The following is a 19,917-nucleotide window of genomic DNA, read 5'->3' on the forward strand; positions in this document are numbered from 1 at the left end:
TTACCCAGTACAGGGTTTTAATTTATGTGTGTAAGCACGGCCTTCGTTAGACACACATTTAGCAATTGTAGCACTTAAATTATTCATAAACAGTGCGGGTACGTTACCCAAATTTAACATGGAAAACTTGAAAAATTTTAGGACTGAAAAAGCTACGGTAACAGTTTTTTATCACGACATTACTGATTTAAGGGCAAAAATAGCCATGATGGAGCCATATAGCTTACGACGAGGCTGTGGAGGTAATGCTGGGCGATGGAGACGAAGGAGTAGGTGGGATGGAGAAGGGAAGGTTCAGTGTGACGTAATGCTCGTGGCTGCATACCACCCGCAAGAGGGAGACACGGAGCTGGAGCAAAGAGGAATGTGACGTCATCAAATGAGAGGCGAGCTTGTCATTAACCTGAATAAAGTCAAAATTCAAAAATGTTAAAAATTTAAAAAACGCATTTATGTTGTGTTTAAGGTATCAAAATACGGTATGTATACATATGCATCTGTGTTGGGACTAACCAAGCTGCAGTAGGAATGGAGAAGTTGTAGAACGACCCCGCGATCTATGATGGAGAGAAAGTCTTTGATGAGGAACGCCAAACTGCAGTTGAGTCGTTCCGCAAAATCGTAATCCTAACAACGAAAAAGTAAATTTATTAGATACTTGACGTTAGAGAAGCTGAAGAATGTCTGTTTGTAGAAGCGACGCAAATTTCAGCACTGTGTATAGTACACAGACCCAACCCAGTTCCAGGATAGGATCGGGATGCCAAATGTACTTAGTAAAAAAGGAGCAAAAAAACACAAATTGAGTCAATTTGAAATGTACACAATGCTTACAATTGCACAAAACTTGACCTATTATGTTTATTTTGGGAAAAAGTGCACAACAAATTGTACCCGGGTGTATTTGTTGCAGATCTCTTGTGTAACAACTTTCACAAGTCGTGCAAGGTCGTCAAGGAAACGAGGGCGGAAGCGATGACGTCGTGATGCCGCCATCATTCCGGTTTCGTGGAGGTATTGCGTCATGCTCTTCGTCATCAGTTCGAAGAAAAACCAAGCATTCTGCATTGCTGATTCCTGACAAGAAAAAAAAAGAAAATTGACAAATGCGTTGGTTGTTTTTGCAATTTACGGAATCACATCTATTCTACTAGGGATGAGCCAAAACGTGCCAGAACCTGAGAACTCGGCAATGAGCATAGAAGTTTTTAATGCTTGGCGTTCCGCCGAACAGTCACATGAACTAAGCCAGGGGTGGGGAACCTGCGGCCTAAAGGCCGCATGTGGCCTTTTAGGGCACAAAGTGCGGCCTTCGATGTCAAAATACATTTTAGGATGTTGAAATTACGAACTGCACCAGGCGCTAAAAAGTAGACAGCAACGTATTTTTCGATCTTTATTCCACATTACTATTTGATTAGTTCTAAGGCAGCAGTTTTCAAATCAGAGCCAAACGGATCCCATAGTGGTTTACATGGCGATTTCCGTAGTACTACAAAGAGCCCAAGATTCTACAATTTTACTTGTGTTGCAAAAGAACAATTGTTTGCACATAATCGAATGTCTTAAACTTGTCTGTGATGTCACAAGGTGCTCTTAGATCATTGATATTTGCAAACAAGCAAGTTTCTAGGTTCAAAAAATCCAGAATGTTGTAGTTAAGGTTGAAATGTAGTAAGGAATTATATTTAGCTTGGACCGTAAGTGCTACAACTCTACAAGGGAATAGCAAAACGACCATTTTGTACGTCACAAAGTTTGAACACCAGTGTCCTTAGCCCGGGAAATAGTCGATGCGGCCTAAACGACTATTAATAAACTGTTCGGTGGCCTTTATAAACAAAAAGGTTCCCCACCCCTGAACTAAGCGGAACCATACGCTAACACTGCGAAACCGTACTACCAATTGATAACTTGCGTATTGCACAATAATGTAACTAGCAAGTCATAAACGGGTTTGTTGACATCATAATCACAACAGAACGGGTAATTTATTCACTGCTTACGTACGAAAAAAAAGTGTTGGTTTCAAAAAATGTTAAAGCCGTAGTGTATTTATTTAGTTGCTGTTGTTATTCACAAATGATATGCAGAAGGGGCCTTTAGAGATTTCTTCCACTATAATTTCGTGCAAATAATAATCTACTTTGTTTCACTTGCAATTTTTTTAGCACGGTGAAAAAACTGGATTCAAGTGTAATAGACTTCAAGTGGCGGTACTGTAGTTCACCAAGTAAGGACCATTTATATCCTTTATTACGACAATGCATTGGCAAGCGAGAGTAGTTTATACTTGGGATAAGCCTGAACCACAACTTGACAAGAATCCATTTACCTTCACACCACCCGATGACACGACGAAGAGCAAAGCGATTTCCTCGTGAAAGATTTTGTGCGAAACCGACCGAACACCAGTGTCCACTTGGTGGCGCGCTGTCTGTTCCATCAGTGAAGAACGCGTCATCGACATTCGAACAAAGCTTCGATCGTTTTCTGGAACATAGATAATTTTTAATACGAATTGCTACTGAATTGTAAAGCCAAAACCGGTTCAAACAAGCGTAAAAAGACACCAGAAAAAAAATACTAGACGAGAGAATGGCCATCGGGGCCTGACATCAACAATTAAACTCTACAAACAAAACTTATATTTTAATAAGGCTGATTGCCGATCAGAATGTTTTTGTCTATTTTGATCGAGGACTCGGACCGTTTTATAAACAGAATTTATTTGGGCGGTTGCAGGGTAAACAACAAAACTAATCTGGAAAATGAAAAAAACTAGTCTCTTACCAAGTCTGAAAACCACCGAAATTAAAAAGCGCCGATTTCAAAGTACACATTATTGCTTTTACGGCGTAGTTTTTGTTTCTGCATGTAAATCAAGAGTCTCGCACCATAGAAATTTTTCAACGCACCGTTTTGTGGTTCTTCAAACGCGTCATCCTGCGTTGCAACTGCACTCAGGTCAGGGTTACTGCTGCTGATGTGAAAAGTGGATTTGTTGACACTCGGACGACTCCGCTTCTCTTGTCTGGAAAAATACAGTTCGTGTGTGAGAGCGAAGATATTAGCCTTTTGAGAAAAGGGTGCAAATGCACAAAAGTGCTTTCAGTAAAAAAAAAAGCTTTTGGTAAAAATCAGGGCGATGTCCCTCATCTCTCGGTGTTTGAAAAATAGATTTTCATTAGGAAATTAGTTTACAATGCACTAGATTGCCTTTGTCGCTAAAAAATGGTTTAGTAGCATTTTGAGAACCGACTAAAAATGTTGAAAAGGCCCGATCTAAATGCTGACCCCAAGTTATAAACACATATTGTGAGAGACACTTCTCCACAATAGAAAGAAACGATTGTCTGTCAATAAAGACTTCAAACACACAAAAGACTTAAAGTCTAAAAGGCAGTTTATGGTCCAACACATTTAAAATAGAAACTAATTGCAGGGAAGAGAAAAAAAAACTCAACGCCAATAGTCAATCTACAGGCGTAATGTTTCGCTAAGGACCACTACTTTTCTACCACACCTACAGTCCTGAACAAACTACCAACACACTATAATTCCACACAAATTAACAGCTATGGCTGCAGGACAAATTCAATGTGCAACTATTCCCTGTGCATAATTTTTTTACATGAGTAAGTTTTTCTAAGTTGCACAAACCTTGTCATGGTGGCGAAATGTGATCCTTTGCCCATCGGTTCAGGTTCAGCATCGTCTCCTGGACTTCGTTCAAACGAGGGAACGGTGAAAACGTGTTTGCAGTAAGTGCTGAGGAGGATGTTGCGCAGATGAGGATCGGTGGCAAACTCCTGGGATCTGTGGAGTCTTGAAGAGATGACAGCAAGAGCCTCGAAGCAGTTCTGGCCCATGTTCACTACACACAAAACAGTTTCTAATACTACTATACAACGAACATTAGAGTAGTGGCCTTCAACTAACATGACTGCTTTAGCAATCAAAAACGAATAGTTCCCACACGTGTTGTGCGAATTAGTTGAGGCCAAATTAGTGGAACGCATCAAGCCAAACTTAAAAATGATTTGCTCATATTCGTTCTATTCTTATATGTTTACAAACGTAGTGAGAGAGAATGGGAAAACTACTCGCAAATCTCTCAGAATTTAATCTCTAGGTTTGACCTTAATATTGCTTTCTAAGGCAACTTTTAAAACAGTTAAAACTTTTTCAAAAAAAAACAGACAGTGAACCCAAAAATAATTGAAAAAATAGTAATATATTGCCTTTCATCTGCAATGAGTTAAGTGCGGTTGCATATTCGTTACAGGATTGTGCCTTAAGACATGAAGTGCAGTCTGTGGTCTATTAGATAGAAATTGTGTGATCCGCTAGCTAGGACGTTTGGATTTTAAATCAACTTTGGCCACTAATCGATGTCACTGTATTGCTAGCGAGCATCACAAATTATTTTTTTGTGTTTTTGAGCATATCAGTGAGCCCGGTGCCTATTTGCAGCCTAACAATACGGATAAAACCGCAATTGCGAATTTTACTGGTTGCTGGAACTCAATATAAGTGTGTTTAGTACGCAAAAACAAACTCAACTTGTTTTATGTATAGGTATGGCCCGCGGTCTAATCATCGGTGACAAAGCTTGCAAACAACACCTTTAATCCTTCCACGCTAACTGTGCTCTTTTATAAATACAGTAGGCTTGCAAGCAGAGAACCAACGTTTCTTTCACTTTCCCGCGGAAGTACAAAAAAACAGCAACACTACGATGAATGAGTATGCCGTGATCGCTGATGTACATGTACGCTTCAGGGCTGATCCTAGTATTATGGTATTTATCTCACGAAAAAATATATACAGTCTACAGACTGTGAGTTGCGTATACGTTATCTGTGGCTTACCAGTTTGACCCGAAATGACCGGGGGTCTCACGAGCATCTTCACCAGTTTATCGAGAATAACGTGAAGGAAGTTGACCAATGCCTGGGTCCTAGACTCCTTAGCAAGTGCGTGAATAGATTTGCGCAGTTCAAGTTCAAGATCGTCGATTCGACTCCCGTCAGCCAATTTCACGTTTTGTAAACTAATAAAATATTCATAGATTGGTGTTGTGGGAGTTTTGAAGTATGGGTTTAAACACGAGAAAAAATGTGCAAAGGCCATATATAAAGACCCTTCAAAATTTGATCTTAAATTCGCAGATTCTTTGCACTGTTAAAACCAAGCGATTGTTTCAACTAAAACATTCAAAACATCATCTTTGCGATACTGTAATTACAATTTAATGAAATGTGGTGCTTAACAAGTTGTAGTAATGACATTTTAACGAGATTAAGGCAAAACTTACCCGTTGGAAGGCGGATGCTCTATGAGGTCACAAAGGCCAAAGAAGTTTTCCAGATATCTGTCCAACATGTGGACGGTAGTCACAGTCTGAATCGAAACACTGCGAAAAATACAAGTCGATTGCAATACTCGTCTGCATTTTGCAAGAATAATACTACAATATACAGACATTGTGGTTTAAACTGTGTATAATTTTTTAAAACGTAAGGTACGTTAAAAAGAGGGCACTCAGCATTATTGGACAAGCATTTGTTCAAAAATCGTTTTAGTTCTTAAATGCGCTCGCAAAACAGTGCTTAAATTATGACACATGCTTCTTATGGTTTTAATAACTGCTGTAAAAGCATATACCAAGTTAAACTTGAAATTTTAACTGTTGTTTCGTGCTGATCTATTTTTAATTTACCTTATTTCCGAATTGAACATGTTGCCTCTGACTATCCCTTAACGAAATTTTAGTTTGAATAAGACCCTGAAATATGCCGTGATTGTATAAGAGCAACAGGTGTGGGGATCTTTTAACAATTAGCTGGAAGTTCTGATTGCTTTTAAGTGTTTTAACACATGGTTCTGTTTCTCACTTACTTTATACGGTACAGGTTACAGCCTTACCTGAAAATAGCTTTGTGTCCGTCGATCCATTTCACTCCAGGTATCTGAGACTCCGGAGAATGAATGGAATAGTGAGGTGGAAGTTTATCAACCGAAACTGGCAAACTGATCTCGCCAGTTCGTAAACGTCCTCCTTGCAACAACGGCAACCACTATGTAAAAAATCTAGTTGTAGTAAGGAAAGTATGAATCCTTTCTAGCTTTTTCTAACCTATGTCTTGTCATATGAAAATGCTTGGTGACCGGCTGATTCGGTCAAACGCCTTCAGTTGGCCTGGCGTTACTTGTTTGATTCTTTATTGGCCTCTACGTTTCTTAGCGACACGCAACATTACATTTTTACACGGTCAATATGGTTACGGTGAAAAAGGCGTGACTTAGTATTAAGTATTGCATGTTAATTGAGCAATATGCCGACTTGTAGCATTTCTTAAACCAGGCGATTTTATCACGCAAATTAGAAGCAAATATATTATCGGAACTATCAATAAGTGAGCTTTCTGGCAAAATGTACTATATTTTAATGTTAAACCAGAATATGCCGATTTAGTACCCCACCAGTATATGTACCATTTGTTTTGCAAGAAGATACATTTCTTGTAATTTGCATCAAAACGCCTGACAAGCACCCACCAAGGTTTCAATTTAAATCTTATATTTGCATTGAAGTTTTTCCACCTACCGTATAACCGACGTGCGTTTCAATGGGGGTGAGTTCCTGCTTCCTCTGACAACTGATGTGGTAGAAGGAGAAGAAAAGATGGTGGCGACTCGTTAACCGGGTTGGCAACTGGATTTTCACCTCTTCATAGAAGTCGGGGTTTCTGCGCAAACGAAACAAAAGAACTTCGCATTTGCCTGACATACAGTACCCGTTTGGAGCAAAAAATTGTCTGGGTTATAGTCTTCTCACATTACAAAGCATTTGTTCCTCAAGTTTTGTCCAAACTAGGCAAAGATACGGGTAAACCGGATTTGGTTGGATTACTTGTAATTATGCTACGAATCACTAGTATGAATTGGGAACTAAAAATGTTCTTTTATTGTGTGCAATGTTGAAACATTCGCACGTCAAGCCAGCAATAGACGTTATTAATCACCTAATGGTCATCATATATTGCCCACTCGAGAAGAAATGTCAGCTTTTAAATTTCAGTAATAAGCGTTGTTGGTCTGCTACTTACTTATTGTGGTATGTGATGGCGGTGTAGGAGCTGTTCGAATACTCAGGGGCGTTTGACTTCCCATAAATGCACGGAAGACAACTGGTAGGGTCCTCAGATTCCAACAATTCAACCTTGACGGCGATGTTACGAGCGTGATTGGGTCTGCGACACAAAGAAAGTATGTGCAACTAATAAATATGCAACGAGTTTTGTCATATGAATACTCTGATCAGTTTCTAAAGAAGGACTGAAGAAAATTGTAGTTTTTTTAAATAAAGTTTCTGGTAAAAAGAGAAACAGATTTTGCACATCAACAGTTAGTTTTGTTGGCGAAACTGAAACCATCAAAATCGTAGCCGCAAATTTAGGAGAGTTTACTAAAATTACAAGTCACAAAATATTGCAATGTAATTGTAATTGGTCCCTATTCTATTTTCCCAGCATTTTATTCCATATCTGTTTCAATAATCAAAAACCCAAGGGTACCATCATGCATTCCGACATCTTTGCGGAATCTATAGGGAGATATTTATTTTTAAGATGAATGGTTAAAAACACAAAACGCTTGTCCATTTTAACCAATGTTTCAACCTTAAACCAATGATCTTGTCGGGTCTTTGTTTCATCATTTATTAACTAAGCACGTACGACGTAGAAATAAAGATTTACCTGTTGGTGAAGTTAACGGTCTGTGGGTAAATATAGAGCAAGTTGCGGTAGGTTGTGTTAGGAATTGTCACTTCGCGTGCTGGAAATTCTTGTACTTCACGAGTGGGACGACCTCTCTGGTCTGGGTAAGGTTTCACCTGGATAAAATTGGAGTCTTTAATTTAGAAACGTCAGAAAAGAGTCTTTCACATAATGGTAGGTATGAGGCAAGCCTAACCAGCAAATTAAAATGAACCCAGGATCCAAGATTGAAGTAAATAGTCTAAACCAGGGGTCGGCAGCCACTGGCACGCGTGGCAAGGTTTGCACGCGAGGTGGTTTTTCATGGCACGCCAACCGATTTTCGTGTTACACTGCTATTTTCGGTTTTTATCATGTCATTGTCTTAAAATTCAGCCTTTCATGCACGAAACACTCTGCTTTTTCTTTATTATTGATATCTGCTGGCACGAACCACTATTATTTGGAAAACTGTTGGCACGCGAGGTCATTCACACATGAAAATAACAAGGCACGCGTCGCCAAAAAGGTTGCCGACCCCTGGTCTAAACACTAAGAAAAGCCAGACGCTTTGTTTCTGTAATCGCCAGTTTTTACATGCTAATGTAAATAAAGTCAAGTACCAAAATGAGCTATTTAGATCTGGCTATTTAAACTTTTGTGACGGTTTAGCGCTTAGTTTGGAATAGCGTGATTGATCAATTAGAATTTTTGGCATGTCAAGACAATGTTGATGCTGTAGATTAAAATGAATGTTGTAAACAGTGACTACTGATATCAACATTGATGTACATTCACAGCTAAATCCAGTGCAGTATATTAGCAGTTTCCCGAATTTCGATGCATTACTAAGTTTAACAGGGTTCAGTCGGTACCACTTAATACAGTTATAAAAACATTAAAAACGTAATTTTGCCCTCAAAAACAAGATTCCTCATTAAAATTAGTGCAGAGGTTCCGAAGGGTTTTAAAAATGCACAATTATTAAGGCTAAGGAATAAAAAAAACTTTTTCGAAAAATAAAACAGAAGATTGGTTAATCTTGAAATAAGCCAAAAAGTTAAGAATCGCCGACCTAAGAAAAGATCAAATAGCATCTAATTTTACGCAGGACTACAGTATCAGCCTTCAGGCGTTGGTAGGAGCGACAACGTGCCACAATACAGTACATAGGAATACATGACTACTTGGAAGATGAATCATATAGAGTCTTACCCGATAAAGGTCAGGTGTTATGCAATAGGGAAAGTTGGCTGGTGCTGGCGACACGTCGATTTTCATCTTGCCTGGGATGCACTTGAGACGCTTGAGAATGTTGCTTGGTCGTTTCAGGTCTATCAGAAACTTGTAGAGATCCTCGTCCTTAAGTCTCTCGCCCTCCTGCCAAAGAGGTTGAGTTTTCAACAGGCGCAAAGTAAACACTTCGAGAAATTTTGAGTCTTTGAAATGCAACATTTTACTTTGGAAACATGAAATGTTGCTCCACTTTGTTTTTACTTGATAATTTGGAAGTTCAACCCTAACCCTTTCAGAAATTTAGCTAAAAATAAGTTTTTTTTGTTTTTTATCAAAAAATAACGCCCACCATCCCTTAATCAAAATGAAAACAGTAAATAATATTGCCAGTGTCTTATATTTTTAAAGTGTTTTCAGGCTTAAAAAATAAAAAAACAAGGACCTTCTTCAATCGTCACAACTTGATAACGCATTTATCACTTGGCAACATAGCACTGACAATTTAGGCGTTTCCTAAGCAATAAAAATGACACTATTTTCAAGGAATTTCAAACAAACGCTCTTTCAGCGTCAAACACCATAACATGGAAATGTTTTGGCCTTGATTACTTTCTACATCGTGCTCACCTGTTTAAAGAAGCTGGACACGGTAAGAGTGACGGGTTTAAACGATGAGAGCATGTGAAGTTCCATGTCATTCAAACTTATCTGACGAGTCAACGTACTTCGACGATACTGACTGTCCAGGGTTGAAGATCTACTTCCGTCATCTACACGACAAAATTATTTGCATTAAGTTTAAACGCTGAAAATAGAAATGGCAAACAAGCCGTAACAAATGCCCCTAACTCGCACAATATTGTTAAAATTATATTCTTGTATCGTTTATATTTTCCTTGCCCATTAAGACTAAGGCCTATAACCAGGATTACCACACGGTCTGTATTTCTAAAATTTGTTCTTATTTTGAAGGGCAATGTATTAGAAAACATTATTGTCTTTAATTCTAAGAAATGTCCTTGTGTTTAATTTGAGTCCTTATCTTGTCTTAATTTCAACAATTACAAGTCAAATCCCTGCTACAAGTAAAACTAAACCTTAAAATGTGAGCTGCTGTGAGATGCACCAGGTATTTTCTGCGAACAAGGAGTTGCAGCAACAAACTGTTTCGGGCAAAAAATATGACATGTGATATGTCATGGCTCGTATAAATGCAAAGACTTGTTCGAAAACATTTCTTTCGTTTCGTATGAAAATTCAATTTTTTTATCGGCATTATTTTGGGATTCATTTGGATGGCAACCCTGCCTATAACAGATTTGGTTCAATAAAATATAATGCACTTAGACTGTATCTTAACGGGAAACTAAATGTTAGGTAAAAGTTCTACCACCAACAATATTTGCCTAATACACATACCTGAGCCATTTGAGTTGGAAACAGTTTCCTCTACAGGTCGTAGGTTTGTTGCGCTGTTCACTATATTCATGAGATGAATGGCTGTCCACGCGAAAGGCATACGGTAACGACCAAGACGATCACAAAACCACCTAAAAATATTTAAAATATGGATCGAAAGCAGAAGTCATGAATGAATGCAACCCATTCAATGCTTGCAAAACATTTTACATATTTAAACGTCAAGGACGATTGTTTATAGATTTAGCCTACTTTGCATTTTGCCGAGCTTTATCCTTTTGCTTGTCCGTCGCGTCCTTCATGTAAGCTTCAGCACACTCCCCTATATCACCTTGCTGCAACACCTGATGAAAAATTTAACATTTTATTGTGCTTGTTCGTAATAAGACAGGACTTGTGGGTGGTTTAGCTTGATGCTGTTTTAAAACCAGTTTTAAAGTGGCAGTGTAAGGCTGTAAGCAATGTCTTGATTTGCTTCAGTTTAGTGTTTTTATACTTCACTTTGTTGTGTTTTACTTTTATTTACTTTTATTTATCTTTTGTTCACGCTTTATCCTGAGGTTTTGTAGGAACTTAAGATGTCAGTTAGGTGAAACATATATTCCATGATATTAGTTAAAACATTTCACTACTTGAAAAAATATTTTTACATTCTTGCTTAATTGGGTATTTTACTTTAAAAATCATGCTAGAATGTAAGTTTTTTAAGATAAATATGGGTATAAATGCAATACATGTTTTGAGATAGGAGGGAAAACACATACATATGAATATTTACCTTTTCAAGTTTAATTACAATGAAGACATCATGTGATGGATGGGTAAGGGAAAATATGGCGGATCTTGCAAGGGTTGAGATGGATGCTGAACCCTGAAGAAGAAAAAATCACATAATTTAGTTTTTATTTGTCAGATAAAGTGTGAGCTTGAAGAGGACCAAACACACAAACTTAAAGTGAGTTGGTAGAGAAAAATACAATCATATATAGATCTTTCAAAAACTCATTGCTCATTACCATTGCAGGGTGGTTGTTTAACTTGAAAGAATGGTAACTAATGACTGTAAAACAAGGCGTCCAGCAGTTTATGCTGTTATGGACCTTAGGTTAAAAGTCTGAAACTAACACAACTTAATAACCAAAGTATTTCACCTCTTGTCTCATCATTTTTTTCATGGCGTCAGAATTGAGATCAAAATGAAAGTTTTCTGAAATTTTCTTCTTTTGTTTGGTATCATACAAAGCAATTGATGCAAATATTGGCTCCACATCCATTTCCAGTCTGTAACCAAAACATACAACAAATGAACACAACTGCAAAGATTTATCATTTGAGGACCAGCATTTCGACAACTCATTCCGGACACCTTTATCAGGATTGTGTTAAGTAGCTGACATTACCTGATAAAAAAAAACTTATAAGTCATTGAAATGTTGGATGATTTGTTTACATTTTCCAGTTGACCAAAAAGGAAAAGTTTATGAAATATACCTACTAACACTATATTTATTCAAACATTTGGTTTGGTGTTTACTTCAAATTTGTTTTTATGGCCAATACATACTCAAGACTGAGGCATTTCACTAGAAGTCTGTATCCAAAGTGTTCCATGGGTGTAGGTGGGCTGTCCAGGGTTTCTATTGGAAATTCGCTGTCCTCGAAAGTTCCCTGACTGGCATTTGAAGATGAGTTTGAATTGTGACATGGCAAGTACAAGGAAAAAAGATGAGGAAATCTTCCTTCTGAACGAAGCTTTGCATTTTCTTCATCAATTTCATCCTAGATTGCAAAAAATAAAATAAAGTAAATGAGTTTTTTAATTTCCCAAACCTTTTCCTTAAACGTTGTAATTTCTGATAAACAAAGGATGGGCCTACCAGCAATCTTTTTAAATTGTAAAATATATTTAGTGAACATTTCAAGGCTGTAAGGTAGCCTGCTGCGTATATTAGGGAAAGAAGACAAGTTTAATGGCAACTTAAATGTAATCATTTACGTCAGAAACTATAACTATAAAAAAATAGTACATTGATTTAAAAATGGATCAAAGAGTTTTAATGTAGTACCTGGGGTGTAGAGTCAAGCACTGTTTCCATGAGAACATCAGCCTGTGAGTTTTTCAAGTTAATTACACTTGAGGCCCAACTTCCTCTTGACTTGGACTGGTCAGAACTATTGTTTTCATTGGCAATCTAAATAGTAGCAGATTATTAGCAAAAAAGCCTCTTTAATCTGTGAGATATACAACTAACATCAAGCCCATCAGCTTGTTACAAATTTGATTTTTGACTATTCAACCAGTATGAACGGCAAGAAATAGCTGTTAAGTAATTAAGATAGGCACTTTAGTGTATTGGATTGCATACTGGTACAAAAAAGATACAAAAAAGTGTAGTTAGTACTTGCCAAGCACACACAATTAATGGTTTTTTAAAACATTACATCCTTGTTTTTTCATAAAGTAATTCACCAATCCAGCTTACCTCTTCAGCAGTTGGTTCCTCCTCTAAATCTCCTTCAAACACTTGTTTAGGGAGTTGGCTTTTCAGGTCACTTTCCCTTTCCTTTGCTTTTTGCACCAATTTACCAGAGCTATAATCCTCATAGTTTCGTTGAACAACCATGTAATCCTGTGTAAATGTTCTGAAACAAAAAATATTAGTTTTCTTTACAACCAGGGTTGGATTTTTAGGGCGTCAAGGAAAAAGAAACATTACAGATTTTTCAATGAATAATTTTACTGCTGACACTGCATTTACATGTACCACCAAGTGTGATTTGTTTAATTGATACTGCATTATCAGCTATGATTGTAAATATTGTAACAAAACAACAATTATATCAGATTTCAGACTTGACTTGCACAACAACCACCAACTCTGCACAGATATATTGACATTAAAGTCACAAGTGCTTTGGTCTCTTAAACCTTAAGACACCCCTGCTTACCAAAATAGTATAAATGAGTATAATATAAATAGCAAACTGCTTACTTAATGCAACCAGCAAGTTGAGTAGTTAGCTCAAGACCATCTTTTGGTATCGGAGGTTTAAGTGTACGATGTTGCCTTTCATTTACAACCATCTGAAGAATAAAAAACAAATACAAATCCATTGTCAAAAAGAGTTACACTTAAAACACATAGTTGAGGATTTATCTTCTATTATCAAAGTGTTATTACCTGTAAATCATTTACTGGAAAGTCAGCAAGGTCTCTGATACAATCATCTTTACCCACAACTGCCTCCAGTTGAGCCTCAATTTCTTGCTCCAAGTCCAGCGGCTCAACTACATCCATCCATGATGTCTAATTATCACAAAAATAACCGTTTTTGTATTGTTTAATGAAAACATCGAGTAGTTTGTAATTAGATGAAACCAAAGCAAAAGCTAATCGAAATATATTAGGAAAATTGTTCTTGAATTTCAATTTGAACAGATGAATTGTTTAGTATAGGGAAATTTTTGTACTCACATTAGATCCATATCCAGCATTTTCCACTAGTGAGGCGTGCGATGACACAGACTCAAGATACTGTGATGGTATTTGCCTTCTCCCCTCACTCTGGGATCCACTGCTTTATAAAATATAAAAGTATGTTAATACAATAGAACAGAACAATCTGTCTAAACTTTAAACCACTGGTTTCTTTGTAAATTGCCAGCAAATATAAATATTTATATGATACCCAGCATGCATAACTATCTATTACAAAAAGGTGTATCGATTTTAAAGTAGGTATAGCTACTATATTTTGACTATGAAATAACTGAAACATTAAAACTTTGAAACACAGCAACTACAATTTCCCTAATTTCGCACCTGCGAAGTACAAAGGTCCCAAAAACTGGGGCTGACAAGGCATCCTCGTGTTCTACTGACATCACACCTTTCTGAAACTAACCTAAGCTGCCATGTACAAATCTAATATGCTGTAACTAAGTTAACATTAATGTTTAATACAGTTTTAAACTTTATTGGTTATGCTGCTTTCAAGGCACTGTAAGCTTCACACAGTTTTGTGTGTTTAACCAGAATGTTTTGATGTGTTCCTCAATAACCTTCTATTAGCGTTTCACAAACACAGGAAACTGGGAGGAAATGACATAGCAGGCAACAAATTAGAGCCAAGCTGTGCTGTGTTGTTGACTAATTAAGTCATATAGTGGCTTACCTACTAACAATACACTTAAAACAAACAGTAGCAAGAGTGTGAGATTTGTACAGGGAAGATTTACTAAATATAAGTTTTTTTGTCAGTTTATTAGGCTTTTAAATAAATAAATAAAAAAACTCTGCAATTATGCATTTTGGAAGCATTAATATTTAAATTTAGCAATTTCTTAGTATTAGAACCTTTCTGAATATCAGTATTTATTCAGTAGTAAGTTACAGTTTTATTTTGAACCAGCTCAAATATTAATATTTTTTAAAAACATAAAAAGTAGTTTAATTTGTGTGAAAACTTTTATTAACAACAGATAAACAAATTGTTTATCCTCTTTTTACCAAAGTTTTTTTTTACAAGTATGAGTCTTTTAATTTTTTAAAAAGTGTTTTGTTTGTTCTTCCTTGATACTTCCAACAGTGTTTATTGTTTGTTAACCTTGACTTAAGGGATTCAAATGAGGCTATTAAGCACCTCATAACATATATAGAACTATATTTCAACTTTATCTTGGTTTCTTTATGTGCTGTTTTAAATACTTACCGAAGTTTAACACTTCCGTATCTTGTTCCAAGGCCAGACCCCACATCAATTGCACTGTTTAATCCACTCAAAATGTCAGCAATTTCAGATGACATCGACATTTGTATTTTTTCGAAACAGTGAAATATCTTAGAGCAGATTTACTTACATAGTAGCCTTCACTTTGCTCCCTAAAAATCTTGTCAAATAATATTAGATTAACATAACATTATTATAGATGACATAATGCTAAAATATTTTTTAGTACTGATTATAAATCACAAAATAAATGCAACTATTCTCTTTCCCAAAAAGCTGTATGGTCACACAATATATATGAAATTTATAAAAATACAGCACATTTAACTAAACGTTTTCCACAAACAGACATTTATACAAAGATTAAATATAATTTTAAGTAATTTGACACTAGGTGATATATTGGCAGGATAATGTTTGTTTAATTATTTCATTGAGATGTGACAAAATTTTTTTAATAAGGTGTACATTTTAAAAAAATGTTAATGTGGTATTTTTCAAGAACAGAAAGAATGCTGTATACAATTTTCAAACAGATAAAAAAATATGTAAAAATACTTTGTAAAATGTTATTTCAAAAACATGTTACAACTTTTTTGAAAACCAATTCTGTTTTAGCTGTTAAACAAAGTCAGAAATACTAAAATAAATCAACAAATTTAATTATGACAAAAACTCCAGATTTTTCCACCTTTACCAGTGACTGTTACTTGTTAAACAGTAGGAGTAAAAGGAAGTAAATTGCAGCCAACCTGTTCTTTCAGAGTTATTGCATTAAACAGTTTTCACGTCATGTAACAACTAACAACCACAATTACATAAGCTTTGCAAAATACACACAAAAGTTTATCGTTTTTTTCAAACATTTTTGTAGACTTGCATAAGCACAGCACAGCTATCAAAGATTTACTTCCTAGTTAGTTTCTAACAAATTATAATAACTGGGGGGTTGGTCATGCATCCGCCGTCTGCTCCTTACTCCCACCACTTGCTCTTTTGTTGACTCCTTTTATTTGTTTGTTTTGCTTTTAGCAGTGCGTAGTTTTTTTTAGTAACTGCACCGTTTTGTTGCCGTGTGCTCTGGTACCGGCTGAGACTTTAATTAAGTTTATGAACAAGAGTCATAATATAAATTGTATTGGTATCGCCCATTTACGCTATCTTAGCAATTTACTTAAAACTACAATGCTGTCCGAGTGTCCGCCTTTGATGATATTTAGTTAACAAACGTCAGTCACGCGTGTCCACTACGCAGTATTTTTATTAACGCACCACAAGATACAATCAAGTTTCTTCTTGCAATCTGTAGAAGTGAAGTAAACTTATTTTTGACACCAAGTGTTTTGACATTTTGCATCACCTTTCTCACAAGCAAAATCCGTATCTGTGTGCAATAGCTTTCAAATTCTGATTGACTTCCTGTATGGTAGCCTACTGTTGAGCGGTATTATTGAATTCTAACGATAGCATACTATTACTTTGTAAAAGAGGTTGTCATCCACAATATCATAGACGAGTTCCATACACCTCTTCATATAAAATATCTCTCTGCGCTTGGCAATAGGATATTGCATAAACTGACTCGGCCTTTCGGACATAGCGCAAAACGGAATCGAATTTAACGTAAAGAAAACAGGAAAGTCGAAACCCACGTGTGTTGCCTGAATCAGAAACCATCTCAATCAAGTTGATTCCAATCCCTTTTTAGTGTGTTGTAAAAGTAAATTTTACCTATCTCAGCACTGGCGTAGCTATAGGGTTGGCCAAAGGTACCACGCACCCCTTACAACATTTTAGATTTATTAAAAAAGGCTTCTCGTAAAACACAGGTTAGTAGGCTACGCCAGCGATCTCAATTAATCCCTCGTTGCCATATCGCAAACATATGTTAATTCGCAATATTAGCCTACCTGGACTTTGATATTAACCTTTTTTAATTTAAATTTAAACCACAGAGTTAAAAAACTCATGAAGCAACAATCTAATATTTTATTTATGCAACCAATTGAAGAAATTGGAAAGAATGGTGTAAAAGTCGCGAAAATAAGTTACAAAAAGCTACAAATGCTAGAAATTTCCATCAAATCAAAACCATGTGGGTTTCTATGACGAGAAGCCGGTAAGTTCTTCGCTAACTTCCCACAAACGTTTAGCCTCGTCGAGTTTTTTTGCGGCGTTGCTTTCATTGGTAATCTTGCAGTCGCTGAAATGTGAAAAAATTAGGATCGTAGGCTATAATTGCTTTCACGCAACGGTTCATTTCAACGAAGAATAAATTTTAGTTTAGTACTAGGCCTATATGAAAGAGTCCAAAAAATAGTCTACATTTTCATATTATTGTTGCTATATTTCAGTTTTAACCCCGATTCCTAAAACCATTATACCTGAAATATTTTCCACTGACGTTTTCCAATTCAGGGGCGATCGCGCAATAAATACTGGTCTGTGCCCCATGAACGGCAGTTTTGAACGCAGCTTTTCGTATGGGATACATACAGCAGTTCAAACAGGACCTCCAGCACGATACATTGCCGTCGTATAAATGCCTCCACAAATCTGTTTGCACCACGCCAGGATGTAAAGCGTACGCCGACACATTTGTTCCTGAATTGATATGGAAATGATAAGAATGGAAAATGTTAGCACCCAATCGTCGGGCCGGACTTTTCCGCATGGGTTTGGCTTTAAGTTTTCAATGAAATGAATCTGACTTAACACTCCGCAATAGTTTTATAACTTACTTAAAAAATACCGGTAGGATCAGGTTCGGGTCCAAATTTCGCACTTGCATACAGCTTTGTATAGCACCAATCATTCGTATAATTTAAGGTTTTGTATTGCTAAGCGCATTTTAACCATGGATCGCTCATCAAATATCCCGTTTTTATTTCCGTCGGTCTGATCGAACTTGTTTCAAATTGTGGCCCTACCGGACCAGCAGCAACGTTACTTTTGGCTAAAACAATAATTACATGCAATAAGTTTATTCTAGAATTCATTTCAAAGGAATCGATAATTACTATTTTCACAAAACTGTTCGAAACCAGTGACCGGCAACAATTGTGGAAACAAACATAAAGTCCGATCGGACCAACGGCCATGGACACGGGATAGAAGAGAGCACCGCAGCAACGACATACCTTTAAGGCGTTCAGCAAGTTCTTTGACAAAAAGGACGTTCATCAGTTTGCTTTGGCAGTACGCATCACTGGCAGAATAGTTCTTGCTCATGTTCAGGTCGTCCCAGCGAATTTTTCCGCACTGTTTGTGTGCAGCAGACGAAAGCACGACGATACGGCTGGGTGCACTTCTCTTTACCAATTATATGATAACACGTGGTTAGACCCAAGACGGGTAAGTTTTTCTGAATTGGCATTTTGAATTTAGTATGGGCTAAGCGTGACCAAAAGCCGTTTTTGTCAGTCACGTTTGATGATAACGCGAGTTATATATGTGATCCAAAGGCATAGATTAGACACAAATAGTGAAAAAATAATAATTACTTCAAGATTGCCTTCGTTCCTAAACCGTTTTTAGTAACTCAGGCAAGTAGTAACACATTTTAACTCGTGAACTGCAAAACTACAGGTATTTCTTTTGGTAGCATGTATAACAATCGTAGCTGTGCGGTCACAAACCTTAATCAAATCGAGCAACAGGTTGGTTAAGAGAAAATGGCCGAGATGGTTTACTCCAAACTGGATTTCAAATCCGTCCTTTGTTTTCCCTTCCGGGCACACCATTACACCTTAAAACATGTTGGGTATCACCTTTCGTGGACTTAAACAGCTTCGTTGAGGCATAGAAAACTCGCCGGGGCGCGTTTTACGCACTGTCATGCTTTGGTTGTTTGCCAGGCTATAGCCCCAGAAAATCAAACAAAAAACGGTTACAAATGCAAATATAGAATATCATACCTGCATTGTTAATGAGGATGTCAAGCCTTTCTTCCGTTTCATTGACGTCAGCAGCAAACTGTTTGATTGAATCGAATGACGAAAGGTCCAAATGTTTCACAATAATTTTGGAGTCGTCACATTCCGTTTCTTTTATAACCTATAAAAAATCGACAATGACCCAACAAACTTACACTGTCAAAGGTTTATGAAGGTTGGTCAATGAAATGTGTTGATGCGACTTGATTACACCAAAGTAAATAAGAAGCGATGGAATGTAAGATAACCAAATCAAACATATGGGCGGAAATACAATGGTCTCTCTTAAGCCTAGCCTGATGGTAGCCTATATGTGACCTAACATAACACAAATAGCTTGGAAAAGATATGATATAAAAACCGTACCCTGCTTTTTGCTTCACCGGCACGTTCCAGGCTTCTGCAAGCTATAATTACTTTGGCATCTCTCTTGACCAAATCAATTGCAGTTTCAAGACCGATGCCTGTGTTAGCTCCTGTGATTACTACTGTCTTTCCAGTTAACGTTACGTTGCTTCTCACCCAACTGCCTGATGCTGATTTGGTATTTGATGGCATTTTATACACTTACGCAACGCACGTACTCACAAGAATAGTTGCTGGCAACTCGGAAGTCAGACAGTAGATCTACGCCGCAAGCGTAGCATTTAGAAAAAGGCGTACGTATCTCGTAACCAAGCAGTGTTAATTATTAAGTCGCAACAATGACTCAGCATTTTGGATTAGGTAGTTGCCAACAAAAAATAAGCAACGTTGTTCTTTTTCTTGATACTTTCAATTCCAGCATTAACGACCGTTGTGACGTTATGAGATGCAATTGTTACGTTATT

At 36.9% G+C, this 19,917-nt stretch overlaps 2 protein-coding genes across 6 annotated transcripts in view; both read right to left on the reverse strand.

Annotated features, from left to right (window-relative positions):
- Positions 1-15,330, reverse strand: part of LOC145224690 (dedicator of cytokinesis protein 7-like) — a 30,483-nt gene extending 15,153 nt beyond the window's left edge. For 3 of the 5 annotated variants that reach the window (XM_080091248.1, XM_080091247.1, XM_080091245.1), the window contains exons 1-25: positions 15,135-15,330; positions 13,898-14,000; positions 13,604-13,729; positions 13,415-13,506; positions 12,905-13,064; positions 12,488-12,613; positions 11,986-12,200; positions 11,573-11,702; positions 11,200-11,292; positions 10,674-10,765; positions 10,422-10,552; positions 9,630-9,772; positions 8,982-9,146; positions 7,767-7,903; positions 7,116-7,259; positions 6,614-6,755; positions 5,932-6,083; positions 5,321-5,419; positions 4,875-5,056; positions 3,664-3,877; positions 2,919-3,034; positions 2,336-2,493; positions 895-1,077; positions 514-627; positions 228-403 (exon numbers count right to left, since the gene is read on the reverse strand). In XM_080091248.1, coding sequence (XP_079947374.1) covers positions 228-403; positions 514-627; positions 895-1,077; positions 2,336-2,493; positions 2,919-3,034; positions 3,664-3,877; positions 4,875-5,056; positions 5,321-5,419; positions 5,932-6,083; positions 6,614-6,755; positions 7,116-7,259; positions 7,767-7,903; positions 8,982-9,146; positions 9,630-9,772; positions 10,422-10,552; positions 10,674-10,765; positions 11,200-11,292; positions 11,573-11,702; positions 11,986-12,200; positions 12,488-12,613; positions 12,905-13,064; positions 13,415-13,506; positions 13,604-13,729; positions 13,898-14,000; positions 15,135-15,235 — 3,494 coding nt within the window. In that variant the 5' untranslated portion in view covers positions 15,236-15,330. Of the gene's footprint in view, positions 1-227; positions 404-513; positions 628-894; positions 1,078-2,335; positions 2,494-2,918; positions 3,035-3,663; positions 3,878-4,874; positions 5,057-5,320; positions 5,420-5,931; positions 6,084-6,613; positions 6,756-7,115; positions 7,260-7,766; positions 7,904-8,981; positions 9,147-9,629; positions 9,773-10,421; positions 10,553-10,673; positions 10,766-11,199; positions 11,293-11,572; positions 11,703-11,985; positions 12,201-12,487; positions 12,614-12,904; positions 13,065-13,414; positions 13,507-13,603; positions 13,730-13,897; positions 14,001-14,245; positions 14,584-15,134 lie in introns of those variants that run through there. The other 2 variants (XM_080091246.1, XM_080091249.1) reach the window with 2 other exon arrangements.
- Positions 15,331-17,121: 1,791 nt separating this feature from the next.
- Positions 17,122-19,739, reverse strand: LOC145224696 (retinol dehydrogenase 12-like). Its single transcript, XM_080091258.1, has 6 exons — positions 19,454-19,739; positions 19,070-19,208; positions 18,791-18,900; positions 18,293-18,464; positions 17,537-17,756; positions 17,122-17,355 (listed from the first exon to the last, which is right to left on the reverse strand). The coding sequence occupies exons 1-6, from the start codon at positions 19,643-19,645 to the stop codon at positions 17,256-17,258; spliced, it is 933 nt and encodes a 310-aa protein (XP_079947384.1). The 5' UTR covers positions 19,646-19,739; the 3' UTR covers positions 17,122-17,255.
- Between the last annotated feature and the right edge of the window lie 178 nt (positions 19,740-19,917).

Source organism: Phallusia mammillata, chromosome 4 (assembly GCF_965637545.1).
Source record: "Phallusia mammillata chromosome 4, kaPhaMamm4.hap1.1, whole genome shotgun sequence".
NCBI classification, from domain to species: Eukaryota; Metazoa; Chordata; class Ascidiacea; order Phlebobranchia; family Ascidiidae; genus Phallusia; species Phallusia mammillata.